The 23,594-nt window shown below is 32.9% G+C and overlaps 2 protein-coding genes across 2 annotated transcripts in view; one reads left to right on the top strand and one right to left on the bottom strand.

Moving 5' to 3' along the window:
* SOX6 (SRY-box transcription factor 6) overlaps nucleotides 1-23,594 on the bottom strand; it is a 411,290-nt gene that overhangs the window by 232,996 nt on the left and 154,700 nt on the right. Inside the window, exon 4 of the mRNA XM_055317952.1 lies at nucleotides 19,010-19,099. Coding sequence (XP_055173927.1) covers nucleotides 19,010-19,099 — 90 coding nt within the window. The remainder of the gene's footprint in view (nucleotides 1-19,009; nucleotides 19,100-23,594) is intronic.
* On the top strand, nucleotides 4,487-5,615 carry LOC129505024 (charged multivesicular body protein 3-like). The gene is given in 1 exon segment (XM_055317953.1): nucleotides 4,487-5,615. A coding segment is annotated over 1 exon segment (588 nt). The 5' UTR covers nucleotides 4,487-4,642; the 3' UTR covers nucleotides 5,231-5,615.

Genomic DNA, 23,594 nt, shown 5'->3' with positions numbered 1-23,594 from the left:
AAAAATCACAACTAGTTTTGTTCACTATTTCAATTCATCTCATTCATCACTTCTTACTCATTTGTTTCTTGGTCATTAATTCTGATTCCACTCAGACAAGCCTTTGTAAATATTTAAAAGATGGTCCTGGTAGAGAGAGCACCATATACAGTAGTGGTGATCCCCTCCTCTTCTTCCTGACACCAACACTGAATAATATGCAAAAAGGAAGACCAGGATAAGTAACAATTACTCCAGTAAAATGCTTTTCAACATCCATCTGGGACAGCAACCCTAAACTGTGATAGTCATGGCTGAGAAATACACAGTCAACTGTAGAGATTACAGAAGGGCCATCATGCTTCAAGGCAAATGCCTACTGGCACTAAACTATGGCTGGAAAAATAAAAGAGCTCCTTTCAGTAACCAGTCAACAAGAAATCCAGGACTCTCAATGGATATGAAAGCCTGTGTTTAAGTAAAACCACAGAATGGTTGTGCCCATTTCATTTTCTTTAGCTTTCTTAATAAACTTCTATTTATGCTCCCTTGATGTTACCAACTTAAACTTTAGGTTCTCAGTAGGTTTTCCCACATTTCAGCATGGAAAAACTTCTAGCCATGTAGATTTACGTAAAGCACTCTTTGTATCCTTCACTGTCTCTTGAAATCTTGCAACCCAAGCACAACAGCTGCATATTTAAAAAGTAGAGATGGTTTTACTAACTTGAGTAAAAAGTATTCTTGGGTCCAGATAAAACTAAAGCTTTTCATTAATAACTATATTAGCTGAAATGTGCCATAGATGCATTTCGAAGTAGTAAAAACCTACCTGTTTATAATACGGTGTATGTGTGTGTGTGTGTGTGTGTGTGTGTGTGTGTAAACACACATATATACATATGTATGTATATATATTCTTTGAAATTAAAAAAGAAGTTTAAATCTTCATTTTAAAAGGATGATTATGAGCCAATTTTACAAAGGTCTTTCATTTGTAAAGATCTTTAGATGTCTCCTACAGTCACTCTTCCATAAATAACCACATTTCTAACAAATCTTAAAATCAGACTGCTCTCAATAGAAAACTGACATTTTTCTTCAATAATCTCTGCTTCTGAGTCTATTTGAAAAGTTGGTCAAAGACAGGAGCCATGTGCACATGTATGGTTTTGATTCCATCTATACTCCTTCCCTAATTCTTGTGGCTTGGACCCATTCCAGGTGCTCTGACTTACCCTGTGGTTTGTATTTGAGATCCCCTTTCTGACTCATTGCATTCTTCTGATTGACAAACAGATTTAGATTTGAAAACAAACAGTTACCTGCCTGTAATTGGTTTCTAACAGCTGCACTGTTGTAGCACTTCTTAACCACAGTGAAGGTGCCTCCTAGAGAAGATTCCTATTTAGTGCACAGGGGCGCGTGCATGTGTGCATATGTGTGTGTGTGTGCGTGTGTGTGTGTGTATGTGTGTGTGTAGGGTTCCTGCACTTGGTTTTGTTTGCTTTTGTTCATTTTTTTTTTTTCATTTGTTTGATTGCTTAATTTTTACCATTTGGGAGTCTTTGTTGTTCCCCAAAATACTCAGTAATTTTCGTGGACATGACTTATACACTATTATTCCGAAATTTATATTTGTATTTTTTAACCCTCCACACATTAAATTTAAATAAGAATACCATGGATTTTTAACTTTTTAAGCTTTATGTGACTTTTAATTGAGCTTAAAAAGTCTTCAAAGAAAAAGTGACTTCTTTTTTATTGATTTAATATGAAGCAGAATACTATTTTATTGGTAGATTAAAATGTTAGGTTAGAAGCAATAAACTATTATTATATTTTTAGTAGTTTGTCTCATAATGTCAACTGAATTATGTGAAATGTATCAAACTAGTTACAGTATAAGCTACAACTTACATACTACAAACAATTGCAACTCCCTCAACATATCAGAATAAGAGACTGGGACTTTGCATTTTAAAATTCCTGTGGAAATCAAATGTATTTTAAGTATCAGCTCTGATTATTTAATCAGACAACTTGCATTTTGCCCTGGCTAATTTTGAAGGCTGATAATATTTAACTCATAAAAATAATTGTGCACCTGTTGTGATGGAAGCCTAGTTAAACAAATGTTAATAGGAATGTAACTCTTAACTTTAAGCATAAGAACACAGTTCTCTCATTACTATTACATGAAGAAACATATTTTTAAAGCCATGGGATAGATCTCATTTTAAATCTCATCTCTTCCTTAGCCCTAGAGAGATGTTTAAGAATATTATTAAAATATGCACAATGAATAGTTGCGTATTAACTTGAAAGGGAACCCAGATGATGTCTACTGCACAAAATGGATATGGAGTTCCTTCTTCCCACTTAATACCTATGTCCTTCTGTCTTACTCTATTCCCGGCCAAACCATTTTTTTTTATGATATTGAATCATTTCTGAGAAATGTGTGCATTTTTCTTACCAGCTGGTGATCAAAGAAGAAGACAAAAAGTGGGTCTACAAAAGCTGCACCCCTCTTGCACTCTTCTTATTTTCAGACTCTTTCAGCATTACAGATCTTTTTCAGGACCCCAATTCTCTGAGCTTTAAAAAAGGCCTGGCACTCACGGAAAAGACAGACTTTCCCTCTGTGGATTCTACCATTTTGTGAAGACTTTTAAGAGCTACCAACTTAGGTCTATTCAATTCATTTCCAGGTGTAATCAGCTCTTAAGTACTGAAAAGAGGCTGGAGGAAAAAGAATTTGTCTTAAGTTAAACAAGCTGAATTTTGAGCTCAGTTATACCCATCTCTTATTGACTTCTGTAAGAAGCAATTGGCCCAGAGTCTTTAAGGTTATACTTAAAAGGTAATTTTATTCAAAATTACCTAAACTTTTGAACCCTATCTCTTATAACGCTGGTTCATTTTAATTTTATTTTGGTTAGTGCAATACAAGTTTATAAGCAGAGTTCAGAAAATGTGTGCATTTTTTAAATGACCTAAATTCTCTGTAGTTTTCTTTTTAAATAGTTTAATGCAGACATTTGGATTGAAGGGGAATCACAAATAAACGGAATAATTGCATCAAATTTCCTCAGTGCATTAAATATGCACTCAGTGGTAATTACCAACAGTAGCAACACATTTAAAAATGTAGAGAATAATGTACAATTTATGCCTATTTCAAGGGTCTTATTCATGAAAACACCATTTGGAGGAAAATACACACATTTTATTAAGTGGTTAGCCTTAGATTTTTTTTTTTTTAATTCAGACAAATGACTTAAATAGTAAGTGTGTGGGAGGTCTAGTAGTATGGGCCAGCTCTTAATGTGACATATATATCCCATAAGAATTTGGTCAAGAACTGACTCTACAGCAAAGAAATACCCATGGTATACCCTGGCACCTAGGATGCCAGAAGCAGAGCATTCCTGGGCCTATAAACAGCAATGAGATTATTACTATCCCATGTATTTTTTTTCCAAGACTCCACTGCATATAAATGTTATCACAAATGTATACTTTTACATTTTTTACATTTATTCAAAAAAAAAAAAGAAGACTGAAGTGAAATAAAGGCCTAGCTTACCTGAAAAATGTAAGCTAATTGTTAGTAAAGTGGTTATCATTTTTTTGGTTAAGCCAACCCTGGGGACATAGACTAGACTGTAAATTTGACATGGGTAATAACACTGATCTCTTGGAGTATTAGAAATTCTTCTCAACTTATACATATGTAATCATTTCCTATGAAATAATTTGTGCTACAAGAAGTACTAAATGGTTCCAGGCCCCTAAGGGCAGCACATAGCTACTCTTATTCCCTATTCCTACTGGCAAACTACTATTTACAAAAGGCTTATTCTGTTAGTCATTTTACAAACACTGACAATAATTCCGAAGTGCATGTATGTTTTTTTTCACTTTGAAGGTTAGAAAGATGAGAGTAAAATGTTAAATAAATTGTCCAATTTATACCATGATTCAAACCCACATCTGATCAACTCTACACCTCATGTTTAATATACCACAATTCCTATTCCAGGGAAGAATGCAACTTCTTTAAGCCAGTAACTTCATTCAGAGTCTTCATAGAATCTTTGAATTCTTAAATATAATGGATTTGCTTTGTAGTTATTACTAATAAATTGATTATTTAAGTATGTATGTATGTATGTATGTATGTATGTATTTTAAGGTTCTAGTCCAGTGGTTCTCAAAGTGTGGTTTATGAACACATTGGAGTCCCAAAGAACTCTCCAAGGTCTCCCTGAGGTCAATACTGTTTTCATAATAATAATAAGACATATTAGTTGCATGTTATAGCGCTGACATGTGCACTGACAATGCAAATGAAATAGTGGGTTAAAACAGCTGGTCCCCTCCTTTAAACACCTGAATTAAAGGCACCTAACTCTACTAGTACTCATTGTATTCTTCACCATCACAGTTGTAGTAAAACAAAAAATTCTGTTTCAATTAAGAATTTCTTCCCCTGCCCCGCCCAGGCGGCTGCCCGTGACCTGCCTGGGAGCAGGGAACGGAAAGCCGGCGGGGGGGGCCAGACTAGTTCAGTTCGCCATGGGGCTGTTTGGGAAAACCCCAGGAGAAGCCGCCTAAAGAGCTGGTCAATGAATGGTCATTGAAGATAAGAAAGGAAATGAGAGTTGTTGACAGGCAAATAAGAGATATCCAAAGAGAAGAAGAAAAAGTAAAATGGTCAGTGAAAGATGCTGCCAAGAAGGGTCAGAAGGACGTCTGTGTGGTCCTAGCCAAGGAGATGATCAGGTCAAGGAAGGCTGTGAGCAAGCTCTATGCTTCCAAAGCTCACATGAATTCTGTGCTCATGGGGATGAAGAACCAGCTGGCGGTTTTGTGAGTGGCTGGTTCCCTGCAGAAGAGCACAGAAGTGATGAAGGCCATGCAGAGTCTTGTGAAGATCCCAGAAATCCAGGCCACCATGAGAGAACTTTCCAAAGAGATGATGAAGGCTGGCATCATAGAAGAAATGTTAGAGGACACTTTTGAGAGCATGGATGGTCAGGAAGAAATGGAAGAAGCAGCAGAAATGGAAATTGACAAAATTCTCTTTGAAATCACAGCAGGGGCCTTAGGCAAAGCACCTAGTAAAGTGACCGATGCCCTTCCAGAGCCCGAACCCTCAGGAGCGATGGCTGCATCAGAAGATGAGGAGGAGGAAGAGGCTCTGGAGGCCATGCAGTCCCGTCTGGCTACACTTCGCAGCTAGGGGCTGCCTTGCTGGGCTGTCGGGCTTTTTCACAGCCTGCCTACCCAGAGTAAACACACTCCTCTGAAGCAACCACCATTTTATGTATCTCTTGCACTACACCTCTCAGTGAGGCACTGCATTCTGAGAAGGTTCTCTGCTAGTATCTCTTCACTCTTTGCAGAGGTTTTGGGATCTCAACAGGATTGTCCTTGAGAGGTGGGGTTATAAATGCATCATTTTCAGGGGTATAAATAGAAGTATCTTTTGAGGGGGGAGGGCAAAGGAATCTGTCTTCTCTCAGTGCATCATTTTCAGGAATATAAACAGAAGTATCTTTTGGAGGAAAGGGCGCAAGAATCTGTTTTCTCCTAAGGCACTTCTGAGGATAGAGTTGATTACCTGAATGTTGAGGACTACATTTTTTTTGTCCCTAAAACACTATATAAAATGGATTTTAATAAATTTCTGCTTTAAAAAAAAAAAGAATTTCTTTGATGAAACAATTATATTAAATAATGACTTTAAAGTACACATATTTTTAAGTTCTTTTTTAAGTTTATTTATCTATTTATTTATTTTTAAAGATTTCATTTATTTATTCATGAGAGCACAGAGAGAGGCAGAGACACAAGCAGAGGGAGAAGCAGACTCCATGCAGGGAGCCCGATGCGGGACTCAGTCCTGGAACTCCAGGATCATGCCTTGGGCTGAAGGCAGGCGCTAAACTGCTGAGCCACCCAGGTGTCCCTATTTATCTATTTATTTAAGTAATCTCTACACCCAATGTGGGGCTTAAACTCACAACCCCAAAATCAAGAGTTGCACGCTCCTCCAAATGAGCCAACCAGGTGTTCCATAAGTACACATATTTTTAATATTCTGTGTGATGAGGGGCACCTGGCTGGCTTAGTCAGTAGAGCATGCAACTCTTGATCTTGAGTTAGAAGACTCCTGATTATAGAGTTTTTTAAAAAGCTCTTAATATTCTGTGTGATGACCACTTATTATCTAAGTATACTAGTTGTTGCAATGAAAATCACTTGTGCTACTGTTTGAGTTGCAACTTGAAATTTTTCATAGCTTTTTGCATAGAAATCCAATTTTATTTAAAAGAACAAGACAAAATACCCTTATTTGTACTTTATTATTTAGAAAGTGAGCCTCTCGCTTCAAAAAGTAACTGATAGGGTGACTGGGTGATGGGCACTGAGGGGGCACTTGATGGGATGAGCACTGGGTGTTATTCCATATGTTGGCAAATTGAACACCAATAAAAAATAAATTTATAAAAAAAGTAACTGATAGTGTTAGTTAAAATAATATAATTTGAAAAAAATAATATAATTTGAACTTTCAAGGGAAAAATAGATTTTTGGAAAATTTCTGTCTACCATCATTAACATGACAGTTTTCAAATACTTAAAAAAATTTCTAATAAGATTAAGGGTAATATTGATGAATGTGATTTTTTGATACTATCTAATGGAATATACCAACCTAAGGAAGAAATGCGTAACTCAGTGAAACAATATAATCTAAAAGACCAGTGCATGCCAGTACAAAATCATGCATGGAACAAATGATTCAAAGTTCAAATTGGACCAATGGATTTTAATGGATTTTAATAACTTTTAATGTAAAAGTATTAAAAGTTCATTGATATGGTTTGGGATCCTACATTGGACCTAACCTTTAAGAAACTACCACTTGTGAAATTTGGTGTAGTATCAAAGAATATTCACAACTATCTGAAAAGGCTGCAAGACACTTTTCCCTTTGTCAACTACATAGCAATATTAGGATAGCTTTTCTTCATATACTTCAATCAAAACATATCAAACGGATTGAATGCAAAAGATATGGGAGAGTCTGGCTATCTTGTATTAAACCATACATTAAAGAGATTTTGCAAAAATGTAAAAGAATGCCATCCTTCTCATTAAATTACTTTTACTTTAGGAAATATAGTTATTCTTCATACAAGTAAGTTTTTATGTTAATATGTAGCAGACTTAATTTTACAACTTTTTAAAAGTTTTTTTTTCTTAATTTATTAGAGAAAGCAAGAGTGAAAGAGAGAGAGAGGGAAAGAACATGGGTTGGGGAAAGGGGCAGATTGGGAAAGGGAGAAGCAGACCCCCACTGAGGAGGGAGCCCAACTGTGGGTCTGGATCCCAGGATCATGACCTGAACTGAAGGCAAATGCTCAACCACCTGAGACACCCAGTCGCCCCTTTATTTTATAACTTTTAAGTGAATTAAATATTTTTAATTTCTCAGGTTTAATTTCTAACACAATTAAGTATTAATAGATATACCACATAAGCAAAAGAATTTTAGAATTTTCCATACATTTTAAGACTTCTGAGATCAAAAAGTTTGAGGACTCAGTGTATCATTTCATCAGTAAATATTTATTATTTCAAGTGCTTTAACTCTGCCAAGTGTTGTTGTCTACCTATAATACTTGTGGATCCCTACTCTATACTATGTGAAATACTACACATTTTCTCTCTAATCTTCTCAACAAAATCTAAATCCAGGTAAGTAGTATTATCCATATTCTCTTATACAAATAAGGAAAAAATCCTTTCATTTTCATTGAAGACTGCAGTCTTTTTTTTAAAAAAAGTCTTTTGAAAAAAAAATAAAAATAAAAATAAAAAAAGTCTTTTGTATTGAAAAACCAATGTATATACATGGCTTTAAAAAAAAACAAACAAACTACAGTACAAACTATACAGTACAAGCTTAACAATCAGCCTGTCTCATACTTTTTTTTACTTCATAGTCAACCTCTGTTAACAGTTTAATTATTAAATATCCTTCCAGCAGTTTTCTGTGTATATATAATTTTCCACACAAACTGGAGTGTATAAATACTCTCCTTGGCTTTATTTTGTCACTCTTTATAGCTCCAGACATGTTACCCTTATTAGGACAACCAATTATTCAGGTAACATGGAGATGCTATGCCAGAAGTCTCTGAATCAGTGAACCTATTTCTCCTACAACAATGCAGAGTCAGTCAGACTTAAATTTATGTCCTGTAAGGTATTTTCACTTGATAGTCAGCTTTGCTTATCTCTTCATTGAGATTAGAAGATGCTACTAAAAATGGGACTAAATTCACCATTCAAAATGTTGTGAAATCAGCATTCCAAGTTATAGAAGAAATTTCTTTCAATTTGCCCAAACACATTTCACTTCCAGATTCCTACTGCTTTTCCGTTACCCTGTCATCTCTCATTCTGCTATGAACCATACCCCAATCTACAGGTGTGTATTAAGGTATGTATATGTGGTTGGATATTAAAGACCATTTTCAATTCAGGGTTTGTACTCTAATACTGAAAAAAAAAATCATTTGTATTCAATGAAATATGAGCTAGGTTGATAGAGAAAGGTTCCACCGTAAGCCAAAGTCTAACACACATCATTAAAGCTTTAGTATGTTTTCACTAATTCCACACAGGAGGATTACAGATGTCCTGCTAGCTACCATTTCCTGGTAAGCAATCTGAATGGCTTCCAGGAAATTGCTAATGACCTTCATTTTACTTAAAATCTAGGCTGCAATTAGTAATAGTTTTGCTTCTCCATGCTGGTTATAATGTTTATTTTCATCACAGCAATCAGGAAGAAAAAAGTGAAATGTCTTGTTTTTGAATTATATCAAAATGTATTCTCTTTTATTTCGGTATGTCACCAAATAGACTAATACATATTTAATGTAATCATAATTGTGTAAAAATACTTTGGATCTTTTTTATTTCTAACCACTTTTGCCTCCTTTCCCACTCCAGACTGTAGTTATTGCTAAAATTAGCATTTTAGGATGGAATCAATAGAAATACTTTGTAATTGTTGACTATTTTTATATAGAACATTTATAAAACTGAAATTTTTAAACTAGATATGATTTTAAAGTAAAGTTCTATGTTTTTAATTATAATATCTACCAAAAAAGTTTTAGATTTTTATTCAATGAATTTAAGACATGATGATGTGGTCAATGTAATAATAACAAAGAACAACTTTATCCAGGGTTATATTTATAACCAGAATTTGTTACTAAATTTCAGCATTTTCTTTTATGTAAACATTGATTTCACTAATTAGATCCAACTGATCTTTTCCCCAACATATCGATTTCTTTTAATCCCAACAGTTAACAGTGATTCTACTGTATCACAATACTTTAGGCCTTAATCATATAGTATTAATTTTTACCAGTAGCTTTTGTTTGGATTTTAATTAAGAAGACCTTGTGTCTCCAAACCCAAGAGGGGAGAGGTTTTAATTGCTTGTATGTATATCACACAGACTTCAAAAGAAGTAAAAGATGTTTATAACAGAGTACAAAGGAAAGCTTTGAAATATTTACATTCATGCAAAGTATAATTTTAAAAACTATGGGTATTGCTGTTATAACGCATATATCTATAAAACTAGCTGTGATATGTATTCACTACTAGTAAAAGGAGTTCATGGGTTCAGAAATAATAACTCACTATTGATTACAACACAACCAAAAGTCTATGTGAAATGAGATAAGCATGCTATTCTGGGGGAACATAAAATTTCCACCTTAGTAATTAACTATGTAATTGAAAGTGGTAACTTTTCTTTTCTGGATATTGGGATCCCTACATGAAAAATAAAAGGTTTGATTTCATAATATGCAAAGGTTCTTCAGTTCTAATATTTCAAGATTCTATGATTCTAGATATTAATCTGAAGTTCTATAATTATAAAGATTTATACAGAAAATAGTGACACTGTACCACATTATTCCATACAAACAGGAAAGTGAAGAAAATCACATGTGCTCCCAGTCCCTTTCACAAACTGGTCTCTAGAGCAATATAGCATTTGTCTTAGAAATAACAATTTAGGGGATTCCTGGGTGGCTCAGTGGTTTGGTGCCTGCCTTCAGCCCAGGGCATGATCCTGCAGTCCTGGGATTGAGTCCCACATCAGGCTCCCTACATGGAGCCTGCTTCTCCCTCTGCCTGTGTCTTTGCCTCTCTTTCTGTGTCTCTCATGAATAAATAAATAAAATCTTAAAAAAAAGAATTTAAATTTTCAAACTACATGAAATCTATACATTGATAGATTATTGTTTCAACCTTTTTTTCCTATGAGGCAGCAAGAAACATTATGTATGTGAGCTTTGCTGACTTTATTAAAGTTGAAAAGTGGCAGATGATTCGCCTCTAAACACTTCCAGATTTTATTTAAATTCCCTCAGATGAAATTGCTTTAAGTTTATAAATGGAAATTCAAGAAAAATTCATTTATAAATGAATATGTAAAGCATACAGTCAGAGCTCTTGAAAAACCACTTTGGTCCTTCTGCGACTACCTACAACCCAAAACACAAGTAACTGAATCACTCTCCCTAAAAAACAGAGTTTTCTGTGGGAAGGGCAACATATGGAATGAGTACAGAGTACTTAGATATGGTTTGGGCCCTTAGTAGAAAAGTGAACAAACTAGAAAGAGCATTGGCATTTAAGATAGTAATTTGGGATGCGGAACATTGATTCTATGGGAATGCTGTTAGATCCATTCCGGCCCTTTGGTGATAACAGCATTGCTTACTGTTACTTCAAGAAAAACCTATACTATTTGATCTTCAAAGATCTATCATGCACTGGAAACAAAAACAAAAACATGACTTTTGTGTTCCTGTGCTGTCTTTCAGAGATTTATGTTTGTAATCAAAACTAAAAATGAAACCAGGCTCTCATTGGCACACAGAGGCAATATTATAATAAATTCACATTTTTAATTCAGTATTTGCACCAACCACAACTGTACTATGCTTCTACTATTTGATGCAACACAGTTCCTAATTGTACTTCTCTTAGTAACAACCCTAATGAAGTAACAAGGAGTAATGCTTAAAACCTTGAATAGTAAAGTATGGCAAGAGCATTTGGGCTCTAGAGCAAACTTAGACATATTAGTTGAATAACTATAATAAGCAATTGTTTCTCAATAGTGGCTTTGAAAAACAATGGGAATTATTTGTAGAACTTTCCACTTAAAAGCATTTTCCTAATCAACATTTTTCCTACCAGAGAAAAGAGACTGGCACTTTTCTACCAGAGAAAAGAGACTGGCACTTTTCTAAGCTGCTGCAGAGTGTACCTACAAGCACATCTACCTTAATCCCTAAATGTAAATATTGCAATGATTAATCATAAATGACCAAGGAAGGAAAACACTATTTTCCTTATTTGGTTCATATCACATAATTATTTTTTTGTCTCTCATATCATCTGTGTGTTTGACAAACACAAGCACAAACAGTTTGTGCTAACTCAAACAACCAGCATTACTGTTTCTCTGGCACACTGCCCAGGGAGGCGCCTTCACACCAAGGAGATGCCAGCCACAGCATAGAGGGGCATGTGTGCAAAACAGGGAAGCTGGCTAAGATTCTCTTACATAAACCACAGAAGATTAGGCTTATCCGTGGAGGCAGAGGCTGATTCCCTAATGCTCTAGATTTCTTTTTTTTTTAATTTATTTATTTTTATGATAGTCACAGAGAGAGAGAGAGAGAGAGGCAGAGACACAGGCAGAGGGAGAAGCAGGCTCCATGCACCGGGAGCCCGATATGGGATTCGATCCCGGGTCTCCAGGATCGCGCCCTGGGCCAAAGGCAAGCGCCAAACTGCTGCGCCACTCAGGGCTCCCTCTAGATTTCATTTGGTATGTCACAATTGCATTTAGAAATGTTTCTTGACCATACCAGTCTGGGTATCCTCACTTCTTTGGTACAACTCAAACATACATACAAATGGGTAATGGACTCTATTAGTAATTCAGTTTTACCTTCTACCATATGATTCTCCCTCTCTCACATTCAAGTATAGACCAAGATAAAAGCTTCTATATAGAGAAACTGTATTACCTAGACCCCTTCCTGCTTTGTGATACTGCTCCTTTATATAGAAAAGGGTAAAAGGGGAACTGTTTTGGGGTTGTATATTGTAGGAGAGAGGAACAACCCAGAGTCTATATTTCCCTTACCCCACTGCAGAAGTATAATATTCTGAGGAATTTGAGAATTAGTCTGTAATGCATTAAACAGAGGAGGCAGGACTCAAAACCTGCATCCACAACTCTTGACTGACCCCACACGAGCCGCTTAATTTTTCTGTCTCATTTTACTCATATGTAAAATCAATATAATAATATTTTCCTCAATAGGCTATTATAAAAGGATCAAATAAAGTAATATAGATGTTTTAGTACCTTTTTTCCTTTGTAAACAACAAAGCATCTCACAAAAATACTTATTAATTACTTCTTGACAGAAAATAATGTTTTGAAGATTAGTCTTATATTAAGAAAATATAGTAAACACTGGTACTACTTTTGAGGAAGCCTTAGGAGGTCATGAAGATAACATTCCACCAGAGCAGGAATACCCTCTAATATCCACTGTAACATCTCCATTTAAAATTTTCCACAGCACAATTTCCAGATGTCATTTTATTAATTCATCCATTCATTCAACAAATATTTCTTGAACACCTAGTATATCTGAGGTATTCTCTGTTAATGCAGTCTCACCATCTCATGTCAGATAGAGACATTCATTGTTCCTAAGTTCCTGGCACTGGCATTGAGAATAATTTCCCTATTTCCTAACCCCCTAAAACCCAAAACAAATCTTAATCTCTTCTCCTTAACAAAACTTCAACCAACCAACTTACAGTAGGTCAAACTTCCTTAGATCTTTAATTACCAGTCATATTAAATGCTCGAGACTCTTCACCATTGCAGCAACTTTTGACAATTCTAATTTGAAAATAGATCCCTTGAAAATATGGCACCCCAATTAGAACACAATACTTCAGATACAACCAGACCAAAGCAAAATTCTAATCACTTTATATTTCATTTAAGTTCTTAATAATAGTTACTTAGGAATATTTGTGATGACATTAACCTGGTTTGAACATTGCTTTGAGATTACTGCTATTAAATTTATGCCATTTATAGCATTCTATCTTCAATTAATTCTACTACTGGAAAGGAGCCTACTTATGAAAATATGGTGGTGGGTTAGGGATGGGATTTTCTTTTTAAAAATATTAGACAAGACCTAGATATAGACCCATTGAAAATCTATGATTCAGCATTTCTCAAACTTGAGCAATATTCCAACTCCTATTTAAAGGTTTCAAATATTGCTTTGCTTCATTTAGACAGTAAGATTTTAATTTTGAATCCACTTTTAAAAAATATTTTATTTATTTATTTGAGAGAGAGAGAGTGAGCAAGGGAAGGAACAGAGGAAGAAGAACAAACAGACTCCATGCTGAGCGTGGAGCCCAAAGTGGGACTTGATCCCACAATCCCTAGGTCATGACCAGAGCTGAAATCAAGAGTCAAACACTGAACTGACAGCCACCCAGGTGCCCCAGCAGTCTGTTTTTTTCTTTTTAAAGTAGACTCTAGGAAGATTTTTACTCTATTGCTTCTAAATATGTGGTCATCTTAAACTCACTAGATTTAAGATTCATTTTTTTAATACTGTTCTTAACCATCCTACTGCCAACACTTAAATTTCCATTGGGCACCTAACCACCATAGAATTTTTAAGTATTAATAATAAAAGTTATGTTTCCTTCCTTCCTGAGCTGTATTCCACTCTCGAATACAAAAGATGTAAAGTTAAGAATAAATATAAGAGAAAATAATGACTATGAGAATTCTAAAAGCTCAAATTTATGGGATGCATAAAGCTACTTCTACAAATATATTCATGGCCAAAAGTACCTTTATTATTAAAGAAACAATATTTAAAATGAAGTATTCAGTTTAGGAACTTAGAGGGTACCAGAAACAAACAAAAAGAAAAAGGATAAAGAAAAAGCAAAGGAGAGATAATATAGGTAAAACCAAGATGAAATAGTTGGCATTCTGAAAAGCAGTAGAATTGAGAAATAAATCTAAAAACTGGATACTTACTAGGGTGTTGGGAGGAAAGATAAAGAGAAAAACTACTGGCAAGTAAAATTGAGGGGCAAAAGGGACAGAACGCAAATATGCAAAATTTAAAATGGAATACAAAACAGCAAATAAAAACTTAAAATAAGTGATCTTGCATTTTATACCAATACTAATGTATTTGAAAATCTCAGTGAAACTTACAATTTTCTAGGAAATTTTTTTCCTGGAAAAACTGACTTAAAGAGAAATAGAAAATGTAGAAAAAAAAACAATTATTACCAAAGAAAACTCTAGTCCTAGATGTTTTATAAGCATATTCTTTCAGAATTTCAAGGAATAAGTAATTCTCATGCTATCTAGTCAATACATAGCCTAAAAAAGGAGGGAAAGCTTTCTAGTTCAACCACAAACTCTGGTATTAAAAATTAACAAAGATAGTACAAATAAAGAAAAACACAAACTAATCTCATTTATGATTACAGATGCAAAAATAACAACTGTAATATGAGCAAATAAAATTATTCGGTACATTAAAATAACACTACACCATGACTAATCAGGGTTTATTTCATCAGTAAATTTGTAAAACAAAAATCAATAAGATATGCCATAAAATAAAATGGAATTTCTCATAGAAATTCCTAATAATCTATGACTAGAATGTTTTTTTACTAACAAAGAATGTCTTAAATATCTTAATACTTGGTGATGAAATATTAAAAACAATTCAATAAATTAAAAACTGCACAAAATACTTGCCATCATGTGTATTACTTACTATCATTCTTGATATTCTAGGCAGTGTAATATGAGAAGGGATAAAAAAGGGACATATAACTTCCATAAAAGAGAAAACATATCAGCTGAAATATGACTAGAGCTAGTAAGTTCAAGAAAGAGGAAAGTTAAAAGTGAACCAGCAAAATTCACTAGCATTCCTAAATGTGGTAACAAAAGGGAAACAGAATGGAGAATATCACATCCACAAGAGCAAGCAAAAATATTAAACATTATAGAGAAAACATCAAAAGAAACATGCAGAATCTATATTTAAAAAACAAATTGTTGAGTGGCATAAAAGAATAAATGATTTTAAATAAAAAGATTCAATATTATAAAGATGTCACTTGACCCTATAATTTCACATACATATAATATAACCTTTCAAAAAAGTTTTTTGAGATTTTAATTAATACTTAAAGTAAGCCTAAAATAAACTTTAAAGAAGCATGCAGACACCTTAAAGAAAATTATTAATGTGATCTTGCAATATTTACTTTTCAAAGATACTATAATGCTATAGTGATTAATATAGCACAATATTAATAAAATTTTAGATAGATCAATAGGCTCGAACTAAAAACTGAGAAATGGTTTCAAATATGCAATCAGTATGATAAAAGATGTTTTATCAAGTTAGAAGAGATAAGATGGGTTATTTAATAAAAGATACAGAGTTATTTGGTTAACAGTTTAAGAAAAAAAATTAAGTTGTATTTCTAGTTGAAATTATACATCAAAATGTATTCAAGAGGAATTAAAGAGTTAAATGAATAAAACTATAGTAAAAAAATTTGGAATAAAATATAATAGAGTGGGAGAAGCTTTTCTAAACAAACCCCGAACATGAAAGAGCATTAAAAGGGAGAGAAAGATTTGACAATAAAAACAGTAAAATAAAAGAAAATGATAAAATGTAACATGTATGACAGATAAAGGTTAATACCATTAAAATATACACTGAGAGTATCACCAAACCATAAGAACTAGACAAATCCTTTAAAGGAAAAATGGACAAACAACATAAATAGTCAATTCTCAAAGGAAGAGACATTTAATGCAAGTTAATTTATGTCAAATGCTTCATTCTCAGTAATAATTAAAGAAGTTCAAATTAAATCCGCAGTAGTGTATCACTTTCTCCTATCAAAACTGGCAAGAAATTTTTAAAGTAATAATACTTGTCATTGAGGGCAAGAGAATACTTGCAGATACTGTTGGTGAGAGCAGAACACTATACCCTTTCTGCAAGGGCAGTTTGGCAGTATGAATCAAGACTTTTTTAAAAGAACACATGCTTGACAGGAGTCTCACTTTTTAAGAAAATATCCTAAGAAAATAACCACTAATTAATACTAAAAATTATTAAAAAGTTATGCATATTCAAATTTTTCTTTATAAAGACAAATAATAAAAAAACTATTTAAATGTTGAATAAAAGACTCAGTTAAATTATGAGAAATTCACTTTGTTCAATACTTTCTGTAAATAAATATAGCATTTAGGATGACTTAATCACAGAGAAATTCATAATATATCAAGTCAGAAGAACAGATTATAAAAGGATGATTCTGATTTTAAGGAAAAAAATGAACAATTATGTAGAGTAAATTAAAATGAAAAATTTAGTAAGAATCTTATCTCCTATGCTCATGCATTAATTAAAATGGAAAAGGGCAAAAAAATACAGTTAGAATTCATTAATTAATTATTTTATTTTGTATTTCATATTTTGTAATAAATATGTAATGACAGAATTTGTTGTAAACTCATTCATAACATATTTTGTAATGAGAGAAAAATAATAAGAGGTACTAAAAATGCAATAGTGCTTGAGATATAAAATACTGATAACCCACAATAGTATGTATTTCTTGCAAATAGTATTTAAATCACTTTAGAATTTCAGAATAATTGTAACTAAGTTAGGTGGATAATAACTGGCCTGATCTCATCTACACGAAAAATGCATGTTGAGCTTTAGCAGTAGTTGAAACAAGCTATCTGAATACAATTTAAACTACATTTTTTTTCAGTTCTTATTATATTATTGGTATGTCTTCTGTGTAACAGTTATGGTGACACAAAGGTCTAGGATGTAAAAAGAAACAATTATATAGAGTAAATCACAATGAAAAATTTAGTAAAAATCCAAAAAAAAAGAAAAATTTAGTAAAAATCCTTATCTCCTATGCTCATAAAACTAAGAGTAGCACACAAATGAAAGTTCACATATCACATATAGAATCCAGAAAAAAAGTTAAAGAATTTGAAAAACCTAATTTTGCATGTGTTTTTGCTTTCAAGATTTAGTTGACTATCTAAGGCTAGTACAGTTTTTGCATTGTAAATTCATAATCAAAATGAAAAGTAAAGAAATATGGAAAGGGGGTTTAGAAGGAGAAGATAACCCAAAGCATAAAAAGTTGATGCTGAATCATAACATAATAAAATGTTAGCTTCCACATTACTAAGAAAAAGCAAGACCCCCATCATTCATGCTGGCAAAAGCATGCCTTTGCATAAACCATTTCTGCTCTCACTGTTGTAAAACCAATGACTTTGGAAAGGATAGAAAACACAGAATGACGTGCAAAGTAGCACACAACATGTTATTGCAGCTGGATAGAGAATATGTCACTAATGACTTTCTTTCTACCCACCAGTTATAAGTTAAGTTTTTTCCCCCCAAAATAGCAAATGGCCTTTATGAGTACAGAACAGAAGCCATGAAATGCAAAATAATATCCAATTTCCACATAATTTTAATACTGTATTAGTTAATGGAACAAATTATTAATTATTCCCTGGAAAAGAGAGGACTTCCTTTTGTCTTCATTTGAATTGACACAACATTCCTGAACACTAGGCAATTTTCTGTAATAAATTAAAAATAACATTTTCACCAGATAGATATTGCCAGATGTTTATCTTAAATGAGATGTAATCCATGACCAATAGGAAGATTCATCTGAAGTCGTTTGATAACTCAGAAAACTAATCTAAGCTCCCAAATAGTTAAAGCAAATCGGAGTGATGCCTCTTTGTTGATGAAACAACCAATAGAATTAATTAATGGCCATTGATTCTATTCTTGATACCAAAACCAGTAAAACAGTACTCTACCTCTACAAAAGCATCAACAAGAGAAAGTGGGGGAAGAAGAATAACTTCCTGACTGATAGGGAAACTTAATTTTGTAATGTTTCTTAACTTGACTCGAAATAATAACATCAATCACACATCTTCAGGACTAAAGGTGCTCATCCTCATCAGGGTCAGAGGTCATGAAAAGTTAGATCCTATGAAATCAGTTTGAGATTAATCAACCTATGATACTGCAGGTATGCTAATGAAGACAGCAGCAACAATTTACTCTCATGAGCGGTTTCTAAGTGCCAGGAATTGTTCTAAAAACTTTACTTGTATTAATCCTCTTAATAAGCCTGTGAGGTAGGAACTCTTCCTCCCCTACTTTAGATACAAGGAATTCAAAACAGAAAAGTTCAGGGACTTGTCCAAGGTCACTCAGTTAGAAGGTGACAGAGCCAGGACTTAAGAAAGGTAATCAAGCCTCAGAATCCACCCATAAGCCATTGTATACAACACAGTCTAGAAACTCTTTTTTATAGGTGCTACCCTTGACCTTCTTTGACCAGGAGAAATTCAAATTAATGATTTGGATCCATAAATTATGCCATTATTATGATTTCAAGAGGAAAGACTAAAATTATCTTTAACTTAATTGTTCTTCATCTTTTGACATTTGTTTCTTTTTCATACCTTCCTATTAAATTAATTAAGCAATTAATCTTATAATTTATATGTTTATAGACTAATAAAAAGAGAAGGCAAAAATTTCATTCTGCAAACATTATAAAGAATAAAAGTTCAAGGGCACACTATACATTTACCCTCTCATATACGAACAAATATTAGAGGTAAGAATTTAATGTTAGGGTACAGAGATCAGCGAGCATGTCGTTATACAAAATAACATTCTCTACACTGATATGTTTGATATTTTGTATTTTGTACCTTTAATTTCTCCAAGAAGTTCACTGGTATTTAGTCTTTCCATTTTTTCCTTCCAATCTTTTGAAAGTAGTTTTTCCATGCAGGAGGAATCTATTAGAGTAAAAAAGTAAGTATTAAAAATATTACATATGTATTTTATAAGTATTAAAATATTACAAATCCAAAAAGCCAGTTTATGGAGAAATTCTCTCATTTAAAAATGATCAAAGCTATTTTTCATTTTTGTTTTAACCCTAGGATACAGACAATTATATTACTGTATCTATCACAAAATACCACAACTAAATTTATTTTTACCACATTATTTAAATTATTCCCAGGAAAAAAAAGATAATGTTCAATAATTTTATCTTGGTACATTATAAATATAATTCTATTAATATTCAGTCAGCATTTAACATTTCTTAGACTGACAGGACAGAAAAGGGGGCTCTTTCCCATGATACGTTTAACTTTAGATGTTCCTTTGAATCCAGGTGATTTTTTTTTTTTGAGTCTAAGCAAAATTCATGTGCTATTCAAGGAAGAAAGACAAATCTTCAACAGAGAAAAAAACAATTAAAGTGTAACCACTTAGTCCTTAAGAAAAGAAATAAACATATGGCAATTTTTCTAAAATACCCATTTAGAGAAAAATTCAAAGAAAATAAAGTCAAGATGTTCTCTGTCCCTCGGTAATAAAACCTACTTAACATTTTCTCTTATATAGAAAGAGATATATATTCTTATAAAGAAAATACTCAATTAAAACTATTTGCCCTACTGCATATCTAAGCAGCATACTAGATTATAGAGAGTGATTATACTTGTTTCTATAAAGATTCATAAAGGTTACAGAAATTTAAATTTTAGAATGTTCTAATAATTAGCAAAATTTTCTCAATGAGTTTTTTTTCCTCTATTCAGATGGGTTTGCAACTAGAGCTACTGCTCACAACCATATGTATCTTTTAAGTTTCAAATCTTAACAAATAGGCCATGTTTCCGAAAGGGAATGAAGATTTAAATACTAAATCCTCAGTGCAAAGCATACTCCCATTAAACTTTAACATTCCAAGTGTCAAAATTCTGATAACTTCTTTTTAAAATTATATTTAAAATAGTTACTTCAATTCCAAATGCCTTTCCTCTCCCATATCGGTACCTATCTCTTTAGCATTTTCCCTTTCATTTTTTTTTCCTCCAACTTCTAAATCCTCCTTGAATTTTTCAGAGTGAGGTGTAAGGTCAAGATGGATCTAAAGGGTTGTAGAAACTAGATAAGCTTTAGAAAAAGACAGTGAGCCCCCAGTAAGAGATGAGAAGACCATTGCATCGTTAGAATGTATTGGTGAAAACAACATTTGTCCGTGACATGATCAATCAATCAAGGAACGGATGGAATCCAGATCAGTGTGTCATGAAATGGCTGATGAAGAACACCAACCATACTGGCTCGCTATTGCAGAAGCTAAAGTTCTTTCTAAAGAGAAGTCAGCTTGATTCTATTAAATGCAAGCTCACTGCCCCTTCCCTTCCTTCTTCCCTTTATCTTTCCCCCCTTTTTTCCTTCTATTCTTTCCTAGTCATTATGTTTTTAGGCTTCAACAAGTGATCTACTACCATGATTAAAAATTGGATTCTGAGTGACTTTCCAAAAGGACCTGTGTGCATATGCATATACCAGTTTGCATTTAATTTCCAAAATGGTTTCTTATGCTACTTTTATTTTAGATTCAAAAACACACTATACTCTTTGTCTGTACTTACTTTGTTTTTATGCTAAAGTAATAAAAATGATAACACTAAGTTTGGGAGTTAAGAAGTAAATCCTCAAAGCCATGCCTAACAGAGATTAGTTTTTCCCAACTCGGGTTTAAATTTCTGAGAGAGATCAATAGAGCATCAGATCATGGATAAGAATAATCAACTAAATGTCTTCAACTTCCTATACTACTCAGTTTTGTTAGTGCTTTTTTTTTAACCCTTTCATACACATTGTAACATTGCACTAAGCTGATAATCACTGATATAAATGCTAAAGCATAATTTGTTTGGTTCAAGTTTGAGTTGAGAATATATATTATAATAGTAAAAGACAAAAGCCCAATTTACTAGTAATGATCACAAATTCAGAGCAAGTTCATAAACTAGGATTAGATACACACTAAATGTAAAACAGGCGAAAATATGTCTCTCGTTTCTATAAATAGGCCTGAAATCTTTCAGAGCTCCAGGAAAAGAATGCTGAAGCTTCATGGGAGAAAAATAGAACTGTATGGACAACAGGAATACATACTTCAAACATAAATCAGACCGTGTGTACACAGCTTCACATAAAAGCTACTCATTAATAAAATGGTTAATAACATCAAAGCATTTCACATTCCTATTAAAAAATTAATCCTCACCATAATGCTGAGTTAATCTAGCTAATATGAGTTCCCATTTCAGTAGAAGAAACTGAGGGGAAAAAATAAAGCAGCCTTTATAGTCTATATTTATAACTCATAAAAATATTTAATAATGATCACTGATTTCCTTTAACTATAGGGCAATGAAAATCACTACATACAGCCTTATCAATTTAATCACAATTCTAAGAGATTCCAGGAAGATTCAGAACCCAGGAAATCTCTTGAAAAATTCTCAGTTCTCTCACTTAATTATGTGACTAGCAAACGTCAAAGGCCACGCCACAATTAGTATTAATCATGCTTCATACTATAATGTAAAGTAAGTAAAATGAGGGTAAAAGGACCAAAAGATACAGATTGTTAATGAGTACCACACAGGTAAAGGACACTACTGCCATCACTGAGGGGTTTCTAACTTGGAATGAGGAAATATGTAATAGATAAAGTTGTAAATGAAAATTGATATTTTCAAATTTCCTACCCAAAACAATATCCAGGTAAGGGTGCAAATTAAAAATAAGTATTCATCCTCTATGTGGCACATCCTTCAACTACATTAACAGTAGTATCTGTAAAGAGGTAATTGAACAATTCATACTTTACCCCATTCTGATCACACACAAATGCAAAAACCAAAGAGGTCAGAATAAGTAAAGAAGTCCAGTTTGTATTAGGTACACAGGAAAAGTAAGACCACACAGACTAGCATTAAATCAGTAGTCATGGAGGATTCCAAATGGAATAAAAGTATTGAACATCACCTAGGTATTCTTAGATTATTTTATACAGAAAAATGTTTTATACAATTGACTTGAAAACAACTAATACACTTACATTAGTTCCACAGTTCTCAAAACATGAAACAATTATATAGCATATTTTACTGTTTGATTATTCAAATTTTATTAGTTTGACTGAGTTGTCCTCAGCAAAAAAAATGGGAGAGGAACTACATATTTTTTGGAAATTAAGAGAAAGAACCACATTAGAAAAATTTTTTAAATGTCACCATAATATATACATATGAAAAATCAATGTAGGCCAAAATACAGCAGTGTAAAAGTGGAAAATGTCAAAATTAATTCATTTTACTTTGAAAGAATTAGTGCCCATAAGCCAATACATATTCCGTGAAATGCAGGACTTTATATTTATCTTGTCTAATTTTTGTAAATAATATGATTAAATCAAGACTCAAAAACTGAGAGCTCGACTTCAATTCTTGCTTATATTTTATCAAGGATGTAAAAGATTTTGACATGTTAAAATCAATTCTCAGCCACATAGTTTTTGGTTTTTCTATTTTCCTTTGCAATTTAAGTTTTTCAAGAAAAATAAAAAAGTAAAACACAATTCAGAAATAATTTTTAATAAATATCCTGCATAATGGATTGCAGAGCAATTTTTCTGCTTCCTAAGTATCTAGGTTTCAGGCCAGGTAAGTTAAGAACGCTTTATCATGCTAACAATTAATTTCACTAAACAAGAGAAATTGAAGTGAGAGTATGTGAGATATTTATTTCCTAACCTGCATCATAATACTTCAGGGACAATTTTAAATTATTCCTAGTTTTAAAAGCCACAGCAGTAATAACCCCTATTCTGCAGAAAGTGAAAGAATTCCAAATGTGTCAAAGAGAGTAAATAAATATCTCATTGCTAAAATTAAAGCATGGGGGAATAGAAAAGAATAATGGGAATTTTTTTTAATGCACAAGTACTTTAAAACAATTCACCTGTGAGTAAACACTCTTCCTTTTGCCTCAAAGTGATAAAGTTATAAATGCTAAAACATTAGAAACATGACATAAAAAATAACTTTAAAATATTTGAGTGAGAAAAACCATGACTGCTGCCCCAGTATGCAGATTTCCTACTGCTTTATTAACTCTTTTAAGATAATATTAAATCAATTCCTTTTATTTTTACCATAAGAATCATAAATTTCAAATGCAATAAATTTTCTATGTATTCAAGAAAAATGATAGCTTATCAAAAGTACCTGACCTTGGTTTACAACTAGTTCTGACTACATGTATTTATACTCCTGCTAATCATCCATCCCACATTTTTCATTAGGAAACACAGACACACATGCCAGTTACTGTACATTTTTCCACAGTGACAAGTGCTCCACAATACAGTGGGATAAAATTGGAGCTTGGAGAGCTTGAAGAGCACTCTTAAAT

This window comes from Nyctereutes procyonoides, unplaced genomic scaffold (assembly GCF_905146905.1).
Source record: "Nyctereutes procyonoides isolate TBG_1078 unplaced genomic scaffold, NYPRO_anot_genome, whole genome shotgun sequence".
Lineage (NCBI taxonomy): Eukaryota > Metazoa > Chordata > Mammalia > Carnivora > Canidae > Nyctereutes > Nyctereutes procyonoides.
The sequence above is the reverse complement of the archived record's forward strand: the minus strand, read 5'-3'. Positions and strand labels throughout refer to the sequence as shown.